This window comes from Dromiciops gliroides, chromosome 3 (genome assembly GCF_019393635.1).
Source record: "Dromiciops gliroides isolate mDroGli1 chromosome 3, mDroGli1.pri, whole genome shotgun sequence".
Classification (NCBI taxonomy): Eukaryota; Metazoa; Chordata; class Mammalia; order Microbiotheria; family Microbiotheriidae; genus Dromiciops; species Dromiciops gliroides.
Genome location: NC_057863.1, coordinates 262,809,165 through 262,833,439, shown reverse-complemented (window position 1 = coordinate 262,833,439; position 24,275 = coordinate 262,809,165). Strand labels below are relative to the sequence as shown.

General features: G+C 38.5%; 1 protein-coding gene across 1 annotated transcript in view; it reads left to right on the top strand.

Annotated features, from left to right (window-relative positions):
* The window catches only part of CHAF1B (chromatin assembly factor 1 subunit B), a 39,443-nt gene that overhangs the window by 13,372 nt on the left and 1,796 nt on the right, over nucleotides 1-24,275 (top strand). Inside the window, exons 6-12 of the mRNA XM_043996470.1 lie at nucleotides 1,737-1,833; nucleotides 9,087-9,171; nucleotides 14,697-14,790; nucleotides 17,257-17,326; nucleotides 17,408-17,490; nucleotides 18,279-18,441; nucleotides 21,094-21,528. Of these exons, the coding sequence (XP_043852405.1) occupies nucleotides 1,737-1,833; nucleotides 9,087-9,171; nucleotides 14,697-14,790; nucleotides 17,257-17,326; nucleotides 17,408-17,490; nucleotides 18,279-18,441; nucleotides 21,094-21,528 (1,027 nt within the window). The remainder of the gene's footprint in view (nucleotides 1-1,736; nucleotides 1,834-9,086; nucleotides 9,172-14,696; nucleotides 14,791-17,256; nucleotides 17,327-17,407; nucleotides 17,491-18,278; nucleotides 18,442-21,093; nucleotides 21,529-24,275) is intronic.

Sequence of the window (24,275 nt, the reverse complement as noted above, 5' to 3'; positions counted from 1 at the left end):
CTTTTCTGCCTCAAAAGTTCATTTTCTTCCTTTCAGTGATCAAAAAAGTCTCACATATAAAAAAGGTAATGCCTTAGACACAATTTTTTAAATAAATGAAGTATTTCTCTCTATGTAAATTTCCTAGTAGGATTTAGGCACAAAGAATTCTGTCATTAAGTGTTATCATCAAAGACATGCATTGTTAGTTGTATTATACTTAGGGTTTGCTTTACAATGAAAATAATTGTTGGGTATTCTTCTGGACCTGTGATTTCCTTGAAATATGTAGCTTACAGTAAGGAATTTCCTCTACCAATGCAGACCAACTTCTTTTCCTTGTTTAGTATCTGTGAAAAAAACTGTGCTATGCAAGAGGGAAGAGGTGTTACCAAAATAAGCAAGGTATGGTCCGTGCCCTCAGAAGTCTTGTATTCAGTCATTCCCCAATTGAGAAATGGTCAAAGAATATGAATAGGCAGTTTTCTGATGAAGAAATCAAAGCTATCTATTGCCATATGAAAAAATGCTCTAAATCACTTTTGGGGGTGGGTGGGCAATGAGGGTTAAGTGACTTGCCCAGGGTCACACAGCTAGTGTCAAGTGTCTGAGTCCGGATTTACACTCAGGTCCTCCTGAATCCAGGGCTGGTGCTTTATCCACTGCGCCACCTAGCTGCCCTTAAATCACTATTGATTAGACAAATGCAAATTAAAACAACTCTGAGATACCACCTGACACCTATCAGATTGGCTAATATGACAAAAAAGGAAAATAATAAATGTTGAAAAAGCTGTGGAAAAATTGGAACACTAATGAATGCATTGTTGGTAGAACTGTGAACTGATCCAACCATTCCGGGTAGCAATTTGGAACTATGCCCCAAGGGCTATAAAGCTGTGCATACCCTTTGACCCAGCAATACCACTATTAGGTCTTTTTCCCAAAGAGATAATAAAAAAGGGAAAAGGACCCACATGTATAAAAATATTTATAGCTACTCTTTTTGTGGCAGCAAGGAATTGGAAATTGAGGGGATGCCCATCAATTGGGGAATGGCTGAACAAGTTGTGGTATATGAATGTAATGAATACTATTGTGCTGTAAGAAACAATGAGCAGGTGGATTTCAGAGAAACCTGGAAGGACTTAGGTGAACTGATGCTGAGTGAGATGAGGAGAACATTGGGCACAGTATCAACAACATTGTGTGTTGATCAACTGTGATGGACTTGACTCTTTTCAGCAGTGCAATGGTCCAAGATCGTTCCAAAGGACTCATGATGGAAAATGCTTTCCAAATCCAGAAAAAGGACTATGGAATCCAGATGCAGATTGAACCATACTATTTCTGTTTTTTTCCTTCTTTTTTGAGGTTTTTCCTTTTTGCTCTGATTCTTCTTTCATAGCATGACTAATGCAGAAATATGTTTAATGTGATTGTTCATATATAACCTATATCAGATTGCTTGCTGTCTTGGGCAGGGGGGAGGGAGGGAGAAAAATTTGAAACTTGAACTCTTTTAAAAACAAATATTGAAAACATAAAAAAATCTTGCGTTCTAATTGGAGAGAAAATATATAAACACAAGAAATTAAATAATATAAGACATAAATGATAGTATAGTAATAGTATAACAAATATCACAGTCAGAAGAATGTGGTTATTTTCCAAATGAACAATGCAAAATGAATATTAGTAATTTATGTCATATAAACGTGAGTAGAGGTTTTATATTATTTCGTGTGCTTTTCTAGGACAAAAAGTTTCCATATTTAATGAACACAAGAGTTATGTACAAGGAGTTACCTGGGATCCCTTGGGTCAATATATTGCTACTCTGAGCTGTGACAGGTGAGTTTGTGCTTAGTAGGAGCCATCTCTTTCTGCACTTTTTTGAAATTGTTTGTAGTGATGTTTAATGTAGGTGTGAAGGCCATATTCCATATATTTGGGTCTTAATATCAATATTTCAACTAGTATTAATCTTTTATAGCTTTAATGCTCATCATTTTACCCATTTCTTTTATTTTAGATTTCCTAAATAATCAGATATTAACATTTTCCTCTGATTGAACAAAAATTCATTATAAACTATCCACCAGATAGTAGATCTAATAGTAGGTACTCAGCAAATATTTGTTGAATGACTTAAGGAAGTATAGCTTCCTAACTTTCTTTAAATACTTTTGAGCAATTTGGTAAGGGGCATTTTAAAATATGGCATTATGAAATAGGGTCTTGTGGAACAATACTAAATATTTTACTTTTTTTTTTTTTTTGGTATCTAGTAAACTAATGATTTCATTTCTGTGTATACTTCTTCCAGTGATAAAGATTAGAACACATGTATGCCTTCTCAACCTGTTCATATCCTCCTGTAAATAATCTAGAAGTTTAGCTTCTAGATTTTGGGAATCTTCCTTTAGATCTTTTGACATTTTTGGGGTATCTGTGATATATGTGGACTCTTCATTGTTTTGAAATATAATACTTGTGATTAATGACATGCAAAATAAGGGTAGAAATCATACATAAAACTTGTAGCATATAACAAAGAACAATCACACAAAGTAATAAGTGACACACACAAATTCTTTTTTTTCTTTGGCCCCTTTCAAGTCAACCTAAAATACTTGTAAGAATCAAATGAGATTTTGACTCTAAAACGTTTAGTTTGTTTGTTTTTGTGAGGCAGTTTGGGTTAAGTGACTTGCCCAGGGTCAACACAGCTAGTAAGTGTCAAGTGTGGGAGGCCAAATTTGAACTCAGGTCCTCCTGACTCCAGGGCTAGTGCTCTATCCACTGAGCCACCTAGCTGCCCTCTAAAATGCTTAGTTCAGTACCTGGCACATAGTAAGTGCTATATAAAAAGTAATTTCTACTACTACTTAATACTACTTCTACTACTACATTTTTGTTTGTTTAATATAATTGTCAATGAAAATAGTATTCTAGTCCTGTATTTCTTCTTTTTTATCACCTTATACAGGCTCTTCCATATTTTATGTTTAAATTTCTGTTTCTTACTTTATATAAGAGTAACATTAATATAATAATATATCATTAATAATATGTAGTATTAATATACCAGAACTTATTTAATCATCTTCCAATTTTTAGATGTGTAGACTAATTCCAATTTCTTACTTTCCTTTATGTAAAAACACTCCACATTTTAAAGAATTCCAAATAAATCAGCTTTGAATATTTTTATAAAACTAGGTCCCTATTTCTCTAATATGTTGTATTTTAAAGATAAAATTCAGTAAAGGAATCAGTGGATCAAAAGATTTATGACATATTGTATATTGTCATGTCATGTCATATCGTAGTTAATCTCCTTCATACAATGCTGATTTCTTTTCAGTTCTACCAACATTGAATTTTATCACTTTTTGCTAATTTTGCCCTTATTTTTTACACTATCTTTTTTTTTTTCTTTTGCAGGGCAGTTGGGGTTAAGTGACTTGCTCAGGGTCACATAGCTAGTAAGTGTTAAGTGTCTGAGTCAGGATTTGAACTCAGGTCCTCTTGAATCCAGGGCCAGTGCTCTATCCACTGCGCCACCTAGATGCCCCTTTGCCCTTATTTTTGTTTTGTTTTGTTTTGTTTTTTGCAGGGCAATAAGGGTTAAGTGACTTGCCCAGGGTCACACAGCTAGTGAGTGTCAAATATCTAAGGTCACATTTGAACTCAGGTCCTCCTGAATCCAGGGCTGGTGTTTTATGCATTACACCACCTATCTGCCCCATGCCCTTATTGTTTAATAGATTTTTTGGGGGGGTGAGGCAATTGGGGTTAAGTGACTTGCTCAGGGTCACACAGCTAGTAAGTGTCAAGTGTCTGAGGCCGGATTTGAACTCAGGTACTCCTGACTCCAGGGCCAGTGCTATATCATACACTGCGCCACCTAGCTGCCCCCTGCCCTTATTTTTTAAATGAGAAAATGTAGTCCCAAGGAGATTGTGACACCCTGGATAATAATAAATAAATTTGATCATTTTGAGTTTAAGGTAGAATTTGAACAAATATCTTCTGACTCCAACTCCAGCACCCTATCTGTTCTGTGACACTGGTTCTCATCTATATCTTGTCACGTTTCTCTGAATTTTTCCAAATTTGGCATCTCTTACTGCTCTGTAATATTATAATATATAAATATACTGCCCTTTTTTTCAGTCAATTGATAGGTATCTATTTGCTGTCCATTTCTTTGCTGCCACAAAGAGTGCTGCTATGAATGTTTTTGTATATATTGTAGCTTTTCTTTTTCTCTTTGATCTCCTCAGTATATATAGCTAGTGCTGGGATTTCTGAGTCAAGGGATATAAACAGTTTAATTTTCTTGCTTAATTCTAAATTGATACTTGATATGTTTATGTGTATTTCTGTTCCCCCCCTTTTTTATGTTATCTTTGCTTGCCAGTGATTTAAAAAATTTTTTTTATCAAATATCTATCTCTGACATATTTATTGTTGGTCAGACATTTTTAATCATGTCTGACCCTTCATGACCTAGTTTAGGGTTTTCTTGGCAAAGAAACTCTAGTGGCTTACTATTTCCTCCTCTAGTTCATTTTTATAGATGAGGAAACTGAGGCAAACTGGGTTAAGTGACCTACCCAGGGTCACACAGCTAGTAAGTGTCTGAGGCCAGATTTGAATTTGGGAAGATGTCTTCCTACTTCCAAGTCCAGTGCTCTGTGAGTTTTCCTGATTCCATTCCAGGCACTCTATCTACTGTGACACCTAGTGGCCCCTCCGATATATATTAGGTTCTATTTTTATGGTTTCTACTCTATTCCATTAATGTATATATCCTTTCTCTAGCACCAGACAGTTTTCACTGTTATTTTCATAATATGTCTGGTAGGACAAAGTCTTAACTGTTTTTTTCCTTCATCATTTTTTATAATCTTACTTGTCAGTTCTTCATATACATTTTGTTACATTTGTGCAATTCTATGAAATACTCTATTGGCATTTTGATTGGCACAAACTTAATGTCTAGACATTAGTTTGGAAAGTATCAACATCTTCACTCCCTTTGCTGTACCTTCAGGTGTGCTGGTAAATGTTTAATAGCTGTCTGGGGTATGTGTGTATGTGATGTGACACACCTTTAAGTTTAATATGCATTAATTAACATGTTCGCCATCACTTTCTTAAGTCTAGACAAAACAATAACAACAATCCCTGATTTATAGCATTTGCTGACTTTTGAGGTTTAAGTGCCCACAGTGAAAATTTAATAATTAGCTTTCCCTCAAACCTTCTTCCCTTCCTATCTTTCCTATTACTGCAGAGAGAAACACTAGCCTCCCATTCTTTAAGCTCACAACCTAGATGTCATACATGACTTCTCACTATTTCTCACCATCCTTATCTAATCTATTGCCATGGCTGGTTAATATCACCTTTATAGCATCTCTGAAATATATCCCTTTCTCTCCTTTGATGCTAATACCACTCTGGTATAGACCTTTATCACCTCGTGCCTAGACTACTGCAGTACCCTGCTGGTGAGTTTCTCTGCCTCAAATCTCTCCCTACTACAGTCTATCTTCCATTCAGCCATTGAAATTATTATCCTAAAGCACAGGTCTGACCATGTCACTTCCTTACTCAGTAAACTCCCCTGACTCCCTGTTGCCTGCAGGATCAAATGGAAATGCTCTGTTTGGCATTTGATGCCCTTCATAATCTAGCCTCCTCCTACCTTTCTAGTCTTCTTAGAACTTCCTCCCTGCTGTATACTCTTCAATCCCGTGACATTGGCCCTCCTGGTCTATTCCAAGAGGAAGACTCCATTTCTCTAGCTGTCTTCCATGCCTGGAATGGTTCTTCATCTTTGCCTATTGGCTTCCTTTAAGTTCCAACTAAAATTTCATCTTTTCATAATTTCTTATGACACAATAATATTCTATTATCTTCATGTGCCACAAACTGTTTATCCATTTCCTGTTTGATGAATACCCTTTAGCTTCTGGTTCTTTTTTTTTCTTTTAATTCCTCTTTCTGGATCAGGAAGTATTTTTTGCTTTTGAGTATTTCTTTCATAGTATTATCCTCCTTCTTAACCTTTTCTTCCTATCTCCATCTATTTTTCTTGTTGTTAGGGATAACTTTCTTATTATCTTTGGTCTCCTGTGCTGTTCTGGGGTGGAAAAAGTCACTGTAGTTTATCTTTGGATTTCAGGATCATTATCAGTTTTTAGGGATTTGCTGTAATAGGTATATGGGAGCTAGACTATATGATTCTGTTCAGGCAGCCTTTTCTGGAAGTTTGTATTGAACTTTTTATCCTTAAAGACCATACCATAGCTGGGTGTGGTAGCTTCTGCCTGTAAATCCCTGCAGCTGGTGGAGGCTGAGACTGGTGGCATCTCTTGAGTTCCAGACTTCTGAGCCATAATAGGGCTACACATAGCAGCTCTGGTGAGTACCCCAAATCTGATACAAACATGGTGAACGACCAGGCTGCCTGAAGAGGAACGAATTAGTCCCAGTTACAAAAATGTAGCAGGCTAAAACTCCAATGCTGATCATTATTGGGATTGGGCCCATAAGGCAACTTAGGCAAGATAGGAAGACCCAGTTGCTCCTTGCCCCCTCCCTGTACCCCCAATGCTTTGAAATCCAAAGAAAAATTTTCACACAAATGAAAGAGGCAGTGATTATGGAGGTGGGGACTAACAGACTAAGAGTAAAAGATGTGATCTCTGACCCAGAGGTTTCACTAGAAAATATGTTAAGCCCAGCTTATAGAAGCTATAATTAGGGAAAACAGTATCAGAGGTGATCGTGAGGGTGAGAGAACCTCACTTAGGGCTTGCCTTTTTGCTATTCCTCTTCTCTCCCCTTCTTCAGCCTCCACCATCTACCATCAACTAGTTCTTGGCCAGTGACTTTGTCTACTGATTTTGGAGTCAGAAGGTGGGAGGATTTTAACACTTAGGAACTTGGGTAGGCAGGAAGGAAAGAGAAAAGTGTTTCTTAAGTGCCTGCTCTGTTCCAGGCACTGTGCTAAGTACTTTACAAGTATTATCTCATTGGGTCTTCACTATAACCCTGTGGTGTTGGTAGTGTTTATTATCAACATTTTATAGTTGAGTTAACTAAGGCACAGAGAGGTTAAATGACTTGCTCAGGTTTACATAGATAGTAGGTATCTGAGGTTGGATTTTAACTCAGGTCTACCTGAATCTAGGCCCCTTGGCAGAGACTTCTGAAGGATCCAAAATTTAGCACCATCCTCCATGGTTCTAGAGAGGGGGAGGTTTTGTCTCATAAGCCAGGGCTTATTGAGTAGATACAGGACCAGTCCTAATACCAACTGGGGCCTTGTGACAGGTTGCATGTTGAAAGGTCTTAACTGTCTTGATGGAGGAGGGAGTAAAGTGAAAGAAAATAGGAAAGGTTGGCAGGAGCCAGGTAGTGAAGAACTCTGAATGGCAAATGAAGGACTCTTTATTTGATCCTGGAGGTAATAGGGAGCCTTTAAAATTTATTGAGTGGGGGACAGCTAGGTGGTACAGTGGATAGAGCACTGGCCGCCCTGGTCAGGAGGACCTGAGTTCAAATCCGGCCTCAGATACTTGACACTTACTAGCTGTGTGACCCTGGGCAGGTCACTTAACCCCAACTGCCTCACCAAAAAATAAAATAAAATAAAATTTATTGAGTGGGGGTGGGCATAACATGGTTAGACTTGATTTTGGGGAAAATAAGCTTGGGAACTGTTTGGAGGATTGATCAGAGTAGGGAGAGACTTGAAGCAGAGAGACTAGTTAGAAAGTTGGTGTAGTATTTTAGGCAAGACATACTGAGGGCCAGTATTTAGGTGGTGACTTTGCAAATAGAGGGAAGGAAGAGAATGTATACAGAATTTATTGTTAAGATGGAAAAGATAAGTTTTGGTAACTTTGTATATGTGGAATGAGTGAAAATGAGGAGATGAAGATGACACTATGGTTCTTAGCCTGGGTAATTTGGAGGGATGGTGGTACCCTTAACAGTAATAAGGAAATTTGGAAGAGAGGAGGGTGTTGGAGGAGTTCTGTTGTGAACATGTTAGTTTGAGATACTTATGGGACATCAAATTTGAAATGTCTAATGACCAGTTGATGATGTAAGACTGGAGCTTAGGAGAAAGACTAGAATTGTTTATATAGATATGGAAACCTTTTTCTTTTTTCTTTTTTCTTTTTTTTTTTTTGCAAGACAATGAGGGTTAAGTGACTTGCCCAGGATCACACAGCTAGTAAGTGTCATGTGTCTGAGGTCGGATTTGAACTCAGGTCCTCCTGAATCTAGGGCTGGTGCTTTGTCCACTGTGCCACCTAGTTGCCTAATGGAAACCTTTTTCTTCTTTTTTTTTTTTCTGATAAAAGTATTTTATTTTCTTTCCAGTTACATGTAAAGATAGTTCTCAACATTTGTTTATACAAGCTTTCCAATTTCAGATTTTTCTCCCTCCTTCCCTCCCCCCTCCCCTAGACAGCAGGTAATCTGATATAGGTTATATATATATAAATAATAACATTAAACATATTTCTGCATTAGTCATGTTATAAGAGAAAAATCAGAGCAATGAGGAAAAACCTCAAAATAGAAAAACAACAGCACCAAAAACAAAAGATCTTTGTCGGCTAGGCTCTAACTTTTCCATTTTGGTTCTTTTAAATTCTTTTTTTTTTTTTTTTTTTTTTTTAGTGAGGCAATTGGGGTTAAGTGACTTGCCCAGGGTCACACAGCTAGTAAGTGTTAAGTGTCTGAGGCTGGATTTGAACTCAGGTACTCCTGACTCCAGGGCCGGTGCTCTATCCACTGTGCCACCTAGCTGCCCCAATGTTTATTATTTTTTTTTTCAGGTTTTTTTGTTTGTTTTGGTGAGGCAATTGAGGTTAAGTGACTTGCCCAAGGTCACACAGCTAGTAAGTGTCAAGTGTCTGAGGTCGGATTTGAACTCAGGTCCTCCTGACTCCAGGGCCAGTGCTCTATCCACTGCACCACCTAGCTGCCCCGTTTTAAATTCTTTTTAATGAGGTAAGACATGGTTCATTTGTAAGAATAAGCAAAGCTAATGCCTGTCTCTTGTTTAGGGTGTTGCGGGTATACAGCACACAGAAGAAGCGTGTTGCCTTCAATGTTACAAAGATGCTATCTGGAGTGGGAGCTGAAGGCGAGGTAATTATCTTTTTAATTTCCATTTTGACATTTTATATAAGTTATATTTAGAAACACATAGTTCTAGGACGGTTTCCTTCTGGATTGCATTGAATTCAGAAATAGGACATTTGAGTTCTAATAATATTTTACCTCTGATTTTTGGCCACATTAAAGGGAAAACTCTTAAAACAGGCCATGGCCAAGCTTCTGCTCTCACTGAAGTTCATAAGCTACTAGAATTGGAAGAGGATGTTGATGAGATTTAGAGATCATATAGCAAAACCCACGTTTTTTACAACTTTTTTTATGGAAACTTGTATAGGTACCAACAGAGTGGGGACAAGAACTGATGTCTTTTGACTTCTTTTTTTCTTTAATTTTTAAATTTTAATTTTTTAAAATTAAAAAAAATTTTTTTCTTTTGACTTTTTTATTTGGTGTTCTTTCTTCTTCTTCACACCATTCAAAGCAGGGAAATTTTTGTGAATCTTATGGCTCATTATTATAGCCTTTGTAGCTCCTTGAAAGAAAAGTAGAATATGGACTCTGCTATCTAACCTTAAGGTGAAGCAATTTGGACGAGGCCACAAAGAGACTATCTGCTTTACCGGTTATTACATGGCCAATATTTTCTTCACTATAAGGACATCTTTTTCCCAACACCCAAGTTGCCCTCAGGATATTATTTCCCATTTTCTTAACCATTGTCTGCTCAAAGAATGTCTACCAACTTAAAACCAGAAGAAGGAAATGTGTTAGCAATTTTTAGATAACCAGTGACTTTTATCTTTATCTTCATGCTTTGTCATCCTTTGTTTTCTGTTTTTTTGGTTGTTTTTTTGTTTCGCTTTTGGTGAGGAGACCCTTAGGATTGATAGAAATCTATGCTATTCCAAAGCATCTCTCAGCACTAAAAATCGTACTGCTTTTGAAATGTTACTTAACTCAACTTTAACACTTTGGTCCAACAGTGTTGCAGCCCTTATCTAAATTATAAAAGGTTTGCCATCCATATTTTTCTCTTTTCAATGATCCTGCTAACAGTCCCTTAGAGCTGACAACCCATTTACTAGAAATAATAAGGACTAAGGATTCACAAAGGTCCCTGAAATCCTGTGCCTTCAAGAAAATCAGTCTTTGGCTGGGTTTTAAGACATCAGTTCAATTCAGCAAAGATACTTAAGCCTTTAAAACCATCATTTGATGGAAGAGCCAATGCTGAAATACTTTTAAAAATTAAAAAAAAATACTAGAATTCTGTTTGTCTATCTATTTTGACTCGATCTGTGATTTCATGGTTAGGCAGTTCCTACTGAGGTGCTTCCTCTGTCTATGTGTATTAGCACCTTCTTTGTAACTGACAGTCTTAGAGTTTTCTGAGTTTCTGAGAGATGGGTTGTTACTTTCCCCAATTCTTTCAGCTAGTCTCTGTCAAAAGCAGGGCTTGAATTCAGGTCTTTCATCTATCTTTAAGGCCAACACTATGCCATACTGTCTTAACTTTTTTTTTGTTTTGTTATTTTTTTCAATTATTGGGCATTAATTTCCTCCCTAAACCTCCCCCCCCCCCCCAACTGGGAAAAAACCCAAACACTTGTAATAGATATGCACAGTCATGTAAGACAAATTCCTATTTGATCCCTTCTTCTCTATGAGATTGTTATTGTTGAGTTGTTTCAGTCGTGTCTGATTCTTTGTGATCCCATTTGAGGTTTTACTGGAGTGGTTTGTGTTTCCTTCTCCCACTCATTTTACAAAGGAGGAACTGAGGCCAAAAGGGTTAAATGACTTGCCCAGTGCCACACAGCTAGTAAATGTCTCAGGCCAGATTTGAACTTAGAAAGATGAGTCTTCCTTATTCCAAGAGATTGCCCCCTCTCTTATCCCCACTCTCACTAATCTTCAGTCTCCCCCTATCCATTGTTTCCTCGTGGCCTACAAACACATCCATCTTTCTCTGATCCTCAGAAATAAAAATCACTCAATCTGTTCATCCCCACTAGCAGTTGTCCTCTATTTCTCCTCCCTTTTGTTGCTGAACTCCTTAGAATGATAGGTCAATAATAGGTGCCTCCACTTCATTTCTTCTTCTCCTTTTCTTAAGTTTCTGCAGTCTGGCTTTTGACCACATTCAATTGACACTGTTCTCTCCAAAGTTGTCAGTCCTCTCGTTTGTTTGTTTGGGTTATTTTTGCAGAGCAATGAGGGTTAAGTGACTTGCTCAGGGTCACACAGCTAGTAAGTGTCAAGTGTCTGAGGCTGGATTTGAACTCAGGTCCTCCTGAATCTAGGGCCGGTGCTTTATCCACTGTGCCACCCAGCTGCCCCTGTCAGTCCTCTCATAATGGCTTGTCTCAATCCCCAACCTTCTTGACCTTTCTTCAGCCTTTGACATTGTTAATGACCCTTTTTTTCTTGATATTCTTTCCTTACCTGTCTCACCACTCTTTAGTTTCCTTCCCTGTGTCTTCATTCAGGCCATTCCTTTTAACTGTTGTTATCCTGGTGGTCTCTGTCCTGAGCCCTTTTCTCTTTTCCCTCCATACAGTTTTGTTTGGTGATCTCATCGGCACCCATGTATTATATTATTACTTCTATGCAAATCATTCTTAGATCTTTTTATTCAACCCTAATCTCTCCCCCGATTGCTAGTCTTGCATCTCCAACTACCTGTTGTACATCTCAAATTACATGTTCTATAGTCAGTCAACCAGTAAACATTTTTTAAATGCCTACTATGTACCGGGCACTGTGCCTAAGCATGGGGAATACAAAAAGAAGCAAAAGACAGCCCTTGCCTTAGGGAACTCACAATCTAAGGTGGAAGATGACAAGCAAGCAAATATGTATAAACAAGCTATATACAGGATAAACAGAAAATAGTTAAAAGAGAGAAGGCATTAGAATTAAGAGGGGATGGGAAAAGCTTCCTGTAGATGATGATTTTAGTTGGGACTTCAAGGAAGCCAGGAAAGCCAGGAAGTGGAAGATGGGGAGGGAAAACATTTCAAGAATGGGGGAAGGCAACTAGGTGATGCAGTGGATAAAGCACTGGCCCTGGATTCAGGAAGACCTGAGTTCAAATTTGACCTACACTTACTAGCTGTGTGACCCTGGGCAAGTCACTTAACCCTCATTCCCCCCTAAAAAAACCAACCAACCAAACAACAACTGGGGGATAGACAGAGAAAGTGATCAGATCTGAGTCTTGTTCATGGAACAATGAGGAGGCCAGTGTCACTGGGTTGAAGAGTACTTGGCAGGGAGTAAGATGTAAGAAGACTGGAAAGGTAGGAGGGGGCTAGGTAAGGAAGGGGTTTGTGCACCAAACAAAGCATTTTGTATTTGATCCTGGAGGTGATAGGGAGTCACTGGAGTTTTTTGAGTATGGAGGTAGCCTGTGGACTTGTGCTTAAGGAAAATCACAGGAGATATCTTAACATGTCCAAAATGGAACTCATGGTCTTTATCCCCAAACCTTCCCCTCTTCCTAAATTCTCTATTATTGTCCAGGACACTGTCATCCTCCCAGGCACTCCAGGCTCAAAACTTAGGGTCATCCTTGCCCTCCTCATTCTCTCATCTTCCATATGTTCTCTTTTGTCAGGTCCTGTTGATTCTTCATTGACAGCCTCTCTCATATACACTTTCTTCTCTCTTTTGACACTGCCACCACCCTGATAGAGGCCCTCACCTTACACTTAAACTCTTGCAGTAGCCCTCTTAGGTTGTTCTCCTTCCCTCAGGCCTCTCTCCATGTCTGTCCTCTTATTAGCTATCAAATGGATCTTCCTAAAGCACAGGGTCTCTAACCATGTCATATATATCCCACCCCACCCCTACTCCTCCTTCAGTAAATTATAATGGCTCCTCATTATCTCCAGGAGCAAATAAAAAAATCCTGTGTATAGGGGGCAGCTAGGTGGCGCAGTGGCTAGAGCACTGGCCCTGGATTCAGGAGGACCTGAGTTCAAATGTGACCTCAGACACTTGATACTTACTGGCTGTGTGGCCCTGGGCAAGTCACTTAATCCCAATTGCCTCACCCCCCCCCCCCCACAAAAAAAAAAAATCCTGTGTTTGGCTTTTAAAGCTCTTCACAACCTAACACCCTCCTCCTCTTTTCCAGTCTTCTTATATCTTACTACCCTCCACAGACTCTGAGCCATTGACACTGGCCTCCTTGCTTTTCCTTACACATGGCCCTCCATCTCCCAACTGTGGGCATTTTCATTGGCTGTCCCTTATGCCTGGACCTCTCTCCCTCCTCATTTTCCTAGCCTCCTTCAAATCTCAGCTAACACGCTGCCTTCTGAATAAAACCTTTCCTGGTCCCTGTTTATGCCAGTGTCTTCCCCCTATGATTATCTCCAATTTATCCTGTGTATATATTGTTAGTTGCTTATATGTTGTCTCCCTAATTAGATTATAAATTTTTTGAGTGCAAGGGTATCTTTGAGGCTTATCACAGTCCCATTTTGGCTTTGTCCAAAAATGTGTTTCTTGCCCTCTCTACCAGGAGATGGGTAGCATTCTTCATTATTAGTCTTCTAGAACCATGGTTTATCAGTGCACTGCTCAGTTCTTTTTTTTTTTTTTAATAAACATTTTTAGAATTCTAAATCACTTCCCAGAATTCCTGGACCAGTTCACATCTCTACCAACAGTGCATTAGTGTTCCTAGTCTAAGCATTTGCATGGTTGAGTGACTTTTTAGGTACAGTCCCCAAAATGATTTATAGAGTGGCTGTATCAATTTACATCTCCACCAGTGGTGCATTATGTGTTTGTTTTCTCAAAGCTCCTCTGTTTGTCATTCTCCTCTTTTGTCTATTTTGCCGTTCTGATGGGTGTAATTTAGAACCTCAGATTTACTTGAATTTTAATTTCTCTTAAGTATTATTGATTTGGAGATTCTTTTTTTCCCATGAAGCTATTAATAGCCTGGATTTCTTTTTTTGAAAATTGCCTGTTCCTTTTACCATTTGTCAGTTGAGAAATGTTGTAATTCTCTTTAAAGAGCCCCTAACCTGCACCACTTAAATCATCATTGAAAACATTATGTATTTTTTTTATGGTAACAGATAGAGGAAGTATGCTATAGTGGTAAGAACCCCGAATTTGGAGTTAGAAGACGTATTCATGCCTAGTCATGGATAATGACTTAGCTCTTGAACTATAGGAGAGTCACTTAGCTTGAAAGAGCCCCACTTATCACTGTATAAAATGGAAAAAAAAAGAATTGTACCACCTAACTCCCATGGCTCCTGTGAGAGAAACACCTTATCACTGTATAAGTGTAAGCAGAATGGTATGAAATACCAGACGTAAATTTCTCTGTGTTCAGTGGGTGCTTATTAAATGTTTATTACATTGAATTTGATTTGCAGAATGCTCTACAGAGCTTCTAGAAATACTCAGGAGGAAGAACAAAGATAGTTGTAAAGAAAGGTCTGCATACACTGTGTGGTTTATCCCCCAGGCCTAAATATATTTATGTCATTAAGATTTTAGTATTATTTTGGATTCTCTTTGTGTTGTAGGCAAGAAGTTACCGAATGTTTCATGATGATAGCATGAAGTCATTCTTTCGTAGACTTAGTTTTACTCCTGATGGATCTTTGCTTCTCACACCAGGTAATGAAAGAAAGGATAATAATTTATCTATTAATTAGCCCTTTTGCAGTCACACCAGGAACAGTACTTAAGACATCTTATTTTAGGAAAGTCGCTTATATTTGGACTAAAAGGGTATATACAGATTACATTTTCAAAACTAAAGCTACAAGATAGTGTAGCTAAGGTCATCATAGTGTTCCTCAGTAACACACACACATACACACACACACATACACACACACACACACACACACAGAACTTCAGAATTTGTGTGGCAAGAAGTATGGAAATATAGTACTGGAAGTTACATTATATAAGGGAATGTCAAACAATATAAGTCATAAAATTCAAACTGTTCAGTTGTTGAGTCTGGAGACATCCCTTTTAAGGTAGGGAACAACAGGAGACAGTGTAGCATAGTGGTTAAAGAGCTAGCTTCAGAGACAGGAAGACCCAACCTCTAATATTTAATTGTTATATGATCCTGGGTAAGTTATTTAATTTCCCAGTGCTCCCAGACAACTCTCAAAGATTACAATTTGAAGAGAATGTGCTTATCTGTATTGGGTGAAATCACAGGTCTGGTGAGGGAAAAAAAGAGAGATAGAAAGAAAAGGTAAGAGATCTTTAACAAGTATTTGCGGGGGGGGGGGGGGGGTTTACAGGGTAATGAGGGTTAAGTGACTTGCCCAGGGTCACACAGCTAGTAAGTGTCAAATGTCTGAGGCTGGATTTGAACTCAGGTCCTCCTGAATCCAGGGCCAGGGCTTTATCCACTGCACTACCTAGCTGCCCCCAACAAATACTTATTGAATTCCTACTGTATGCAAGGCATTATTTCATTTTTCTTTTGAGAGGTACAAATATATATCTAGGCTGTGATCCCATACCATAGCTTGAAGTTATTTAAGGCATATAAGGATATTGGATATCTACAGGCCAGGATGGGCAGGACAGGAAGCAAACAGGACTATTGGAATAGCATGAATCCACATACCAAAGCAGCCAGGATGTAATTACTGATTTGGGGACAAGGGCTTCTTGTCCTTAATCCTGGTTTCAGGTACTTCTCTTGGTGGAATGCAGAAGAGCTAATAGGTGTATTATGTTTCCCAAAGCAAGGCAGTTTCTTATGATTGTAGGAGAGTGGAACAGGCTGAAGGTCTGTGCCCACGAGGTTCAGAGTTCAGGGGATCCTAGAATCCTAGTGTGGACTCCTAGAATGTTAGAGCTGGGAGGGACCCAAGGGATCATCTAGTCTAACATCCACCTTTCACAGATGAGGAGAGTAACATCTAGAAGGTAAATGGTAGAGCCACACAAAATTTTGACATAGAAGAGAGAATGGAACATTTATTAGGGCTATTGCAGAGATTATAAAAACAACAGGACTTGGCAACAGAATGGACGTGTAGAATGAGTGAAAGTGAGGAGGCAAGGATAATACCTAAGTTGTGATGACCAGGTGATGGGGAAGGATTGTGGTGTCCTTGACAAAAATAGCAAAGTTTAGAAGAGGGAAGGGTTTGGGGGTGAAGATAAGCGTTCAGTTTTGGACATATTGAGTTTAAGATGTCTAAAGGATATCCAATTTGAGACGCCCTAGGGGGCAGTTGGAGATGTGAGAGAGGAGGTTAGGGCTGAATAAATAGATTTTAAATTCATCTGCAAAGAGAAAATAATTGAATCCATGGGAGCTGATGAGATCACCGAGCCAGATAGTTTAGAGAGAAAGAAGGGAAGAGGGCCAAGGACAGAGCTTGGAGGACACCCAAAGTTAGCAGGCATGACCTGGATAGAGATCCAGCAAATAAGACTGAGAAGGAAGGGGCCAGACCAGTAGGAGTAGAAGCAGAAGAAAAGTAGTGTCACGAAATCCTAAAGAGAAGAGAGTGTCTAGGAGAAGAGAAATGGTCACTAAGAGGTCTGGATCTAGGCCAAGGGTCTGAGTAGAAGGGCACCTGGAGCAAGATTAGCATGAAAGCCTTTTTCAGGCAATGGTTTCTCTAGGTGCACCCTGCCCAGAAATGGTCCCCTCAAGAGTGAGTAGATGAGTCCAAACCCATAGAATCAGGCAGTAAGATTACTTAGCTGAGGGGCAGCTAGGTGGTGCAGTGGATAGAGCACGGGCCTTGGATTCAGGAGGACCTGAGTTCAAATCCAGCCTCAGACACTTGACATTTAACTAGCTGTGTGACCCTGGGCAAGTCACTTAACCCCAATTGCCTCACCAAAAAAAAAAAAGAAGAAGAAGAAAAAAGAATACTTAGCTAAAATTGGAGAATAAAGGGAAAGGGAGTAGTTGTACATATACCCATTGTCATAGATAGCGTCTCAGGTGCAAGGATCTTTTATAAGAGCGTAGGCCATCTTTAGAGGAATAGCTTTTTTTTTTTTAAACAACACAAAGGTAAATGCTATTATTTTGAAATAATTATGTCAAAATTTCCCCTCCTATAATCTCTTCTGTCCTTGCAAATTTAGCAGGTTGTGTTGAGTCCGGTGAAAATGTAACAAATACAACTTATGTTTTCTCCAGAAAGAACCTTAAAAGGTATGGTTTCTAGACAAACCTTTGAAAGCCTTTTCATGCAGTTATTGTTGCCTTTTGCTAAAATTACGGTGGTTCCTTTAGGCCTATTGCTCATCTCCCCTGCCCTGGAAAAGCAACACTTGCTGTCCGCTGCTGTCCAGTCTACTTTGAATTGAGGCCAGTAGGTAATACAGTTTAATACAATAGTATGATAGAAGTAGTTGAAATAACTCTCTTGAGGCATGTCACAATAAAAGACTATGGTCTCCTTGTTATCAGGAAAGTTTTGTTTCTGGGGTTGGCTTTTTCAAAGTCGTGGCTGGAGGTGAAGATTGAATGATTTTCAAGTTCTAAGAACCTGTTTTGTAGACAATGTGCACATTATTTTGCAGTTTACCTTCCTAAACATTTGATAATGGGACTGTAGTATGTGAGTACTAGAGGATCTCTTTTTAGTTACTTTGGTTTTTCATGTATAACAAAGGTAGCTTTTTATCTATGTGATTTATTAGTGTTTCCTTTTAGCTTTTCTGAGTTGCAGAAATGAGCAAATGTTAAATAATTTGTCAGAGCACTAAAACATCACCCAGAATATAAACTTCTTTGAGAGAAGGAATTGTTCCGTTCTTTAATTTGTGCTCTCAGTAACTAATGAAGTACCTGGCATATAATAAGTGCTTAAGCATTTCCTTGTTGATTGATTAATTGATCCTCAATCTCATTTTTCTGCTTCAAGGAAGCTCTATTGAAGTTAGTACAGTTTCTTCATGTTATCTTCTGACTTGCTAAGGATTGAAAATGCACAAATACCTACATTAATAATTAAAATGCTCATAACTTGACTTTCAATTAACTTATGCTAGATGATACTCTTGACTTGAGGTTTCTATTTTGGCAACTTGCCTATCATTTCTTTTGTAGGCTTTTTTTTCCTTTTCCTTTTCCTTATGGCTTTTCTTTTTTCCTGCATTAGATAAAGCATCACAGGAGTCCGGACTGGAACTGATTAACTTACCCTACCGGTTGGTGTTTGCTGTGGCTTCCGAAGATTCTGTGCTTTTCTATGACACCCAGCAGTCTTTTCCTTTTGGTTATGTGTCCAACATACATTATCATACATTGAGTGATATTTCATGGTGAGTCAGTGGAGGGAGTGGGACTTTGAACTCATAGGTTTTGTCCCTGTACCTTCTTATTCTTGAGATATGGTGTTGAGTGGAAATATATTTTGGTTTTTATCAAAATGTTTTATCCAATTTCTTACCACTTTGGGGTCACCCATGACATCTGTCATGTCCATTTCTAGAAGTTAGTGGATTAGATTAAAGAGACCCAGCAGAGATAAATCACACATCTTTCCAGGGTAGAACCATAAGTTTAGTGTTTCCCTACCTGATCTTTGTTGTTACCTTTGATCAGTGATGAAGGTTAACATATAGTTGTCAAGCAGGGCAGCTAGGTGGTGCAGTGGATAAAGCACCAGCCCTGGATTTAGGAAGACCTGAGTTCAAATCCAGCCTCAGACACTTGACACTTATTAGCTGTGTGACCCTGGGCAAGTCACTTAACCCTCATTGCTCTGCTAAAACAAAACAACAAAAAAAACCCCATATAGGAGTCAATATTGTTAAGGGCTAAAATTCTAGCTAAACTGTCTAAAATATCTAATGAGTGGTCGCCAATAAATCATAAGCTTTAGCAAGAGTTAGACTTTTAAGCATTTATTAAGGAGAATAAGAATTTGGTAAAGAGAGAGAAAGGCCTAGATTCCTATCTATTAAAGGGAGAGCACATTTCTAGCTCCGCTCTCCACCGGAGTCCAGAGGAAAGAGCCCCAGAGTCAGCGCCAGTCTCTTCCTTCCTCCTCCCACTAGTCCACGTCACTTCCTGCCGCCAAAGAAAAGACTCCTGGTCTTGCCCTCAAAGACCTTCGCTTCATGGGCAGAACTCTTCTACAGTAAGTCTCCAGCAGGTGGCGTTATTCCAATCGTTACAATATACAGAATGTCCCAAAAGTCTTAGTGCGACTTTCAAGTATTAAAGCTATTTAATCTATCATTATATATAAGCTATTAAATTCCACTAAAGCTTAAGACTGCACTAAAACTTTTGGGACACCCTGTATTATAAGATCAAATGAGATGATATGTAGAAAGTGTTTTGTAAATGTTTCAAGTGTTATATAAATATTGTTATTATTGTTTGTCCTTGGGGACAAGATGTCTTTTTTCCCCCTACTCGCTGATTTTTTTTTTAAGTATTTAAACTTTAATAGGAAGTTACTATATAGTTTGCTACAGTTTGAGTCCTCTTACTATATATAGGAAGTGAAAGAAATGAGTTTAAATAAAATCCTATTACAAATAATAACTTATTTTTCTAACACGTTGAGATTTACAGAGTGCTTTATTCAAAACAGCCCCATGATTTAGATAGTACAAGCAAATCTTTACTGATAAAGAAACTTAAACATTCACCAAAAAAAAAGATAAACGTCATGGTTTTTTGAGAGAAACTAATTTCTGCTTAGGTCAAAAGTATGACCTGATAGGATACTTTGACCCATTCAGGTTTTCATAGTCAGTACTAAAATTCACTATGCTAACTGTTCAACTTATTGTCCAGGTATGTTGTGTAATTTATACTGAGCTAATTTTAAAACTATTCCATCAAAAGTAAGCTAGAATTTTGGTGACTGTTTTTCTTCGTGAAGTTCTATGTTTAACATCTTTACATTTTTCAAAACATACCTGTGCATCAGGAATGTCAACAATATTACAAGTGTCTTTTTAGTGTGGCTTTAATATGGCTTCATTTTAATATTGTACATACATTGTACTTTGTTTATGGTAATAAGTAATAAAAATGTAGACTTCATATTTTGAACAAAATGTCCTATGTACAGAATAAAAACCGTTCATAGAAACAGCAAACATAGGTAAGTGGCACAGTTATTTTTCTTTAGACAATATCTATAACTTTATGCTTTAGTGAAATGTTAAGTTCAACTGTACCTACATATTTTTTAACATTTTGTAATTCAAGACTTTTTGTTCTGACATGGTTTATGAAGAGAAACTTCATATACTTGCCATTTAATATGCTCTTTTATCTAATTTTAAATTTCTAAAAATGCTGTATTATATGGTCTAAATAAAGAACATGTGAGTTTTACTTGTTCATCATGAAACTAAATATAGCTGCAGTACCGGGTAATCTGCTCCTGGTGGATATTCAAAAAAAAAAAAAAAAGAAACTTAGGGGGCAGCTAGGTGGAATAGTGGATAGAGCACTGACCCTGGAGTCAGGAGGACCTGAGTTCAAATCCAGCCTCAGACACTTGACACTTCCTAGCTGTGTGACTTTGGGCAAGTCACTTAACCCCAATTGCCTCACCAAAAAAAAAAAGAAACTTAGGCATGTAAAGGTTAAATGAATTATCCAGGGTAATACAGGATTAGAGCTTAGCTCTTGTAGTTGAAAGACCATCCCTCCTTTCATCTAGAGTTTAACTTTGAGTTATTGAATCCTTTAAAATAAAAATGGAGAACACGTTTAGATCCTTTTTTCAAGATTTAACCACAATTTTCCAAGTTATCTGTTTTCTTATCTAGGGGAAATCCGATAACACAAGGCAAGCTTTGTAGGGCACAGATTTACCTGTGGTAAATATACTTGGCGTAGTATCTTGGTTTTTAGTTTTATTTTCAACTACTTTTCTCAACAAGTAGACCAAAAAGCTCCATAAAACATTTCTTTCCTTTTCTTCCCTTCTTTTGGAAAAAAAGGTCCAGTGATGGGGCTTTCCTGGCCATTTCTTCTACAGATGGGTACTGTTCCTTTGTAACATTTGAAAAGGATGAACTTGGAGTGCCTTTAAAGGAAAAACCTGTTTTAAATATGAGAACTCCTAATACATCAGAGAAGAAAGCCAAGAATCAGACACACCGCGTGACTTCCCCAAGTCCCAGACCAGCGGAAGGAACCCCTACCAGTAGAAACCAAGATCCAAACAGTTCTATCACACCCCTTCAGACTAGGCAGTCTCCATCCCTAACAGTGAACAAGGATTTTCCCATCAGTCCTCTTGGAAATAGAAACTCGCCGAATCTGTCCTCAGAAGAAAAGAAAACTCCGCAGGCTTGTAGTCAGAACATAAAGTCAAACCAGCCCCGGAGAATTACTTTGAATACCATACAAGCCTGGAGTAAGACAACTCCCCGGTAAGAAAAACTTTCCTGGATGATATAGAAAATTGTGATTGTAAAAACACTGGGTATATGGACTGCCTGTACTCTGGAAGCAGAGGGAGTTTGGACAGATAGTTTGTGGCTTGAACAAGCTGCTGGTGGAAGAAGACTTGGGAGAAGAAGGAGGCCAGGCTGAACTCTTATCTCTCCTCTAGGGTAGATAGGCTTTCCTATCTTTTGAACTCCATGTGTTCTCTCTTTACTCTTTAATAAATGCTTAATGCCCAAAGGAGAGGGGGAGAAGACACATGTTGGCACAAAATGACAAGAAATACTGCTTTCAAAAAAAGTTTCTATGATGAAAATGTCTCTATGTTTCAGTAAATAGCAGTGCTTTGTGATCTGGTTATAACAATTTACCTACCACAACTTGTCCTAGGTACCAGTTGCTTTCTTTCCCTTTGCATTGTAGGCTTTGGTTATCTCATTTGAACTTCACAATAACCCTGTGAAGTTGGTTTCATTATTACCCCATTTTATAGATGAAGAAATTGAGGCAAATGCAATTAAGTGACTTGCCTAGAGTCATACAGCTATTAAGTGTGTGAAAAATAATTATTAATGATCAATATCTTGGGGGACCCAGTGATCTCTCCTTCTTTCATAGTCCTTTCTCCCTCCCCCACTCAAGTTCTACCTGAAAATAACATCATATGGGTTAAACCAGACTGGCTAGGTACCAGTTGCTTTCTTTCCTTTTGCATTGTAGCCAAAAGTGCTTGGCAGCAGTTTGTGCTGCTGGCAGGAGAACTGCTTAATTGAATTTGAGTTCATCAAAACATGGCTCTCTTCAAATAGCAATTCCCCTTCCTTCTTTGTTTAGTTCAGATATAATCCAGTGGATCCATGATCTCATCAATGTGGGTATTCCATTCAATGCTTCACAGACTTTTTTTTTTTTAGTGAGGCAATTGGAGTTAAGTGACTTGCCCAGGGTCACACAGCTAGTAAGTGCTAAGTGTCTGAGGCCTGATTTGAACTCAGGTCCTCCTGAATCCAGGGCCGGTGCTCTGTCCACTGAGCCATCTAGCTGCCCCTTTCACAGACTTTTAACACCTTTAACCTTCTGACTCAGGGATTACCCTCTCCCATAAAAAAAACCCCAACATAACTAAGTGATGAATTTCCAAACCAGAAACAAAATACCCCATCCCCACCCCCCAAAGATTTATTTTGGAGTTTAGAGGAGAAAACCACTAATGGTGGTGACCGTACACCACTTTTTTTATTCCTCTGTGCTCAGATCTTTTCACTTTATTCTTTTCTCAGCATTCTCCTTCATAAAATTCCAGGGTGGGAAGGAACAACCTCAGTAGCCGACTAGTCCAGACTGTACTTGTACAGAAATGTCTGCAACATCCCTACCCTAGCTTTACCTTAAAGGCCCCTAGTGAGGGGAAACTACCTCCTGAGGCACTTTGTCTTACTTTTGGATAACTAATTGTCAGGAAGCTTGACTCTGATCGGCCTTTTTTGTTGCTTCCGTGCATGGCTCCTAGCTTTAACAATTGGGGCTCAGCAAAGCAAAGCTATTGTTTCTCCAACATGACAGCTCTTAGGCTATTTAAAAATAGTTATGGGGCAGCTAGATGGTGCAGTGGTTAAAGCACCGGCCCTGGATTCAGGAGGACCTGAGTTCAAATCCGGCCTCAGACGCTTGACACTTAATAGCTGTGTGACCCTGGGCAAGTCACTTAACCCCCATTGCCTAAAAAAAAAATAGTTATCATGTCCATCTGGTTTTCACCACCCCCATCCCCCAACTTTGAATCTTGCTCCAAACAATTGTGATGATTAGAAATATGAGAAACATAGTTTCTGGGTAATTTAATCATTTTATTAATATGGCTGGTAGGATATTAATAAAAGGAGGCCTATTGGTGTTTCTCTCAGACCAAAGACCCTTCATGGCTGTCAGGTTTCAGTTCATATACCCTTCCCACTGTAGGATGACCCATCACCCAGCAATCAAATCTAATTGGTTAACATCAGTCAAATCTAATTAGTTGATATGATTGGAGGTAGATTATATTTAAATTAAAGTCCAGGGATGGCATCAGAGAAAGAATGTAAGACACCCCCCTCCCCCCCCCCCCCCAAGCTGATCAGGGTGTGATTACATGTGATTTAATCTCATCAGTAACTTCCTTGGACAAAATGATCTGTCTCCACCCAAGACTTTTTCGTGGGCTTGGGTCTGGTTTAACCCATATGGTGTTATTTTCAGGTAGAACTTGAGTGGGGGAGGGAGAAAGGACTATGAAAGAAGGAGAGATCACTGGGTCCCCCAAGATATTGATCATTAATAATAATTTCTCATATACTTAATAGCTGTATGACTCTAGGAAAGTCACTTAATTGCATTTGCCTCAATTTCTTCATCTATAAAATGAGGTAATAATGAAACCAACTTCATAGGGTTATTGTGAGGTTCAAATGAGATAACATATAAAAATCACTCTACAAACCTTAAAGTAATATTAATGCTAGCTGTTATAGGAAAGAACATAAGAAAAGAATGTTGAAATCTAAGTAATAATTAAGAAAACACATACCTGGTCTCAGTAAATTTAAATCACCAGCCCTTTTTATTGCTATTTGTCACCAACTTAAGCTGATTTTGAGGTTTAGGATTCCTAACACTATCATTTCTTCATCATTTGAATTGTTTCTTACATATTCAGGATTTCCTCCTTGAAAACTTCCTGGTCCTCTTGGAC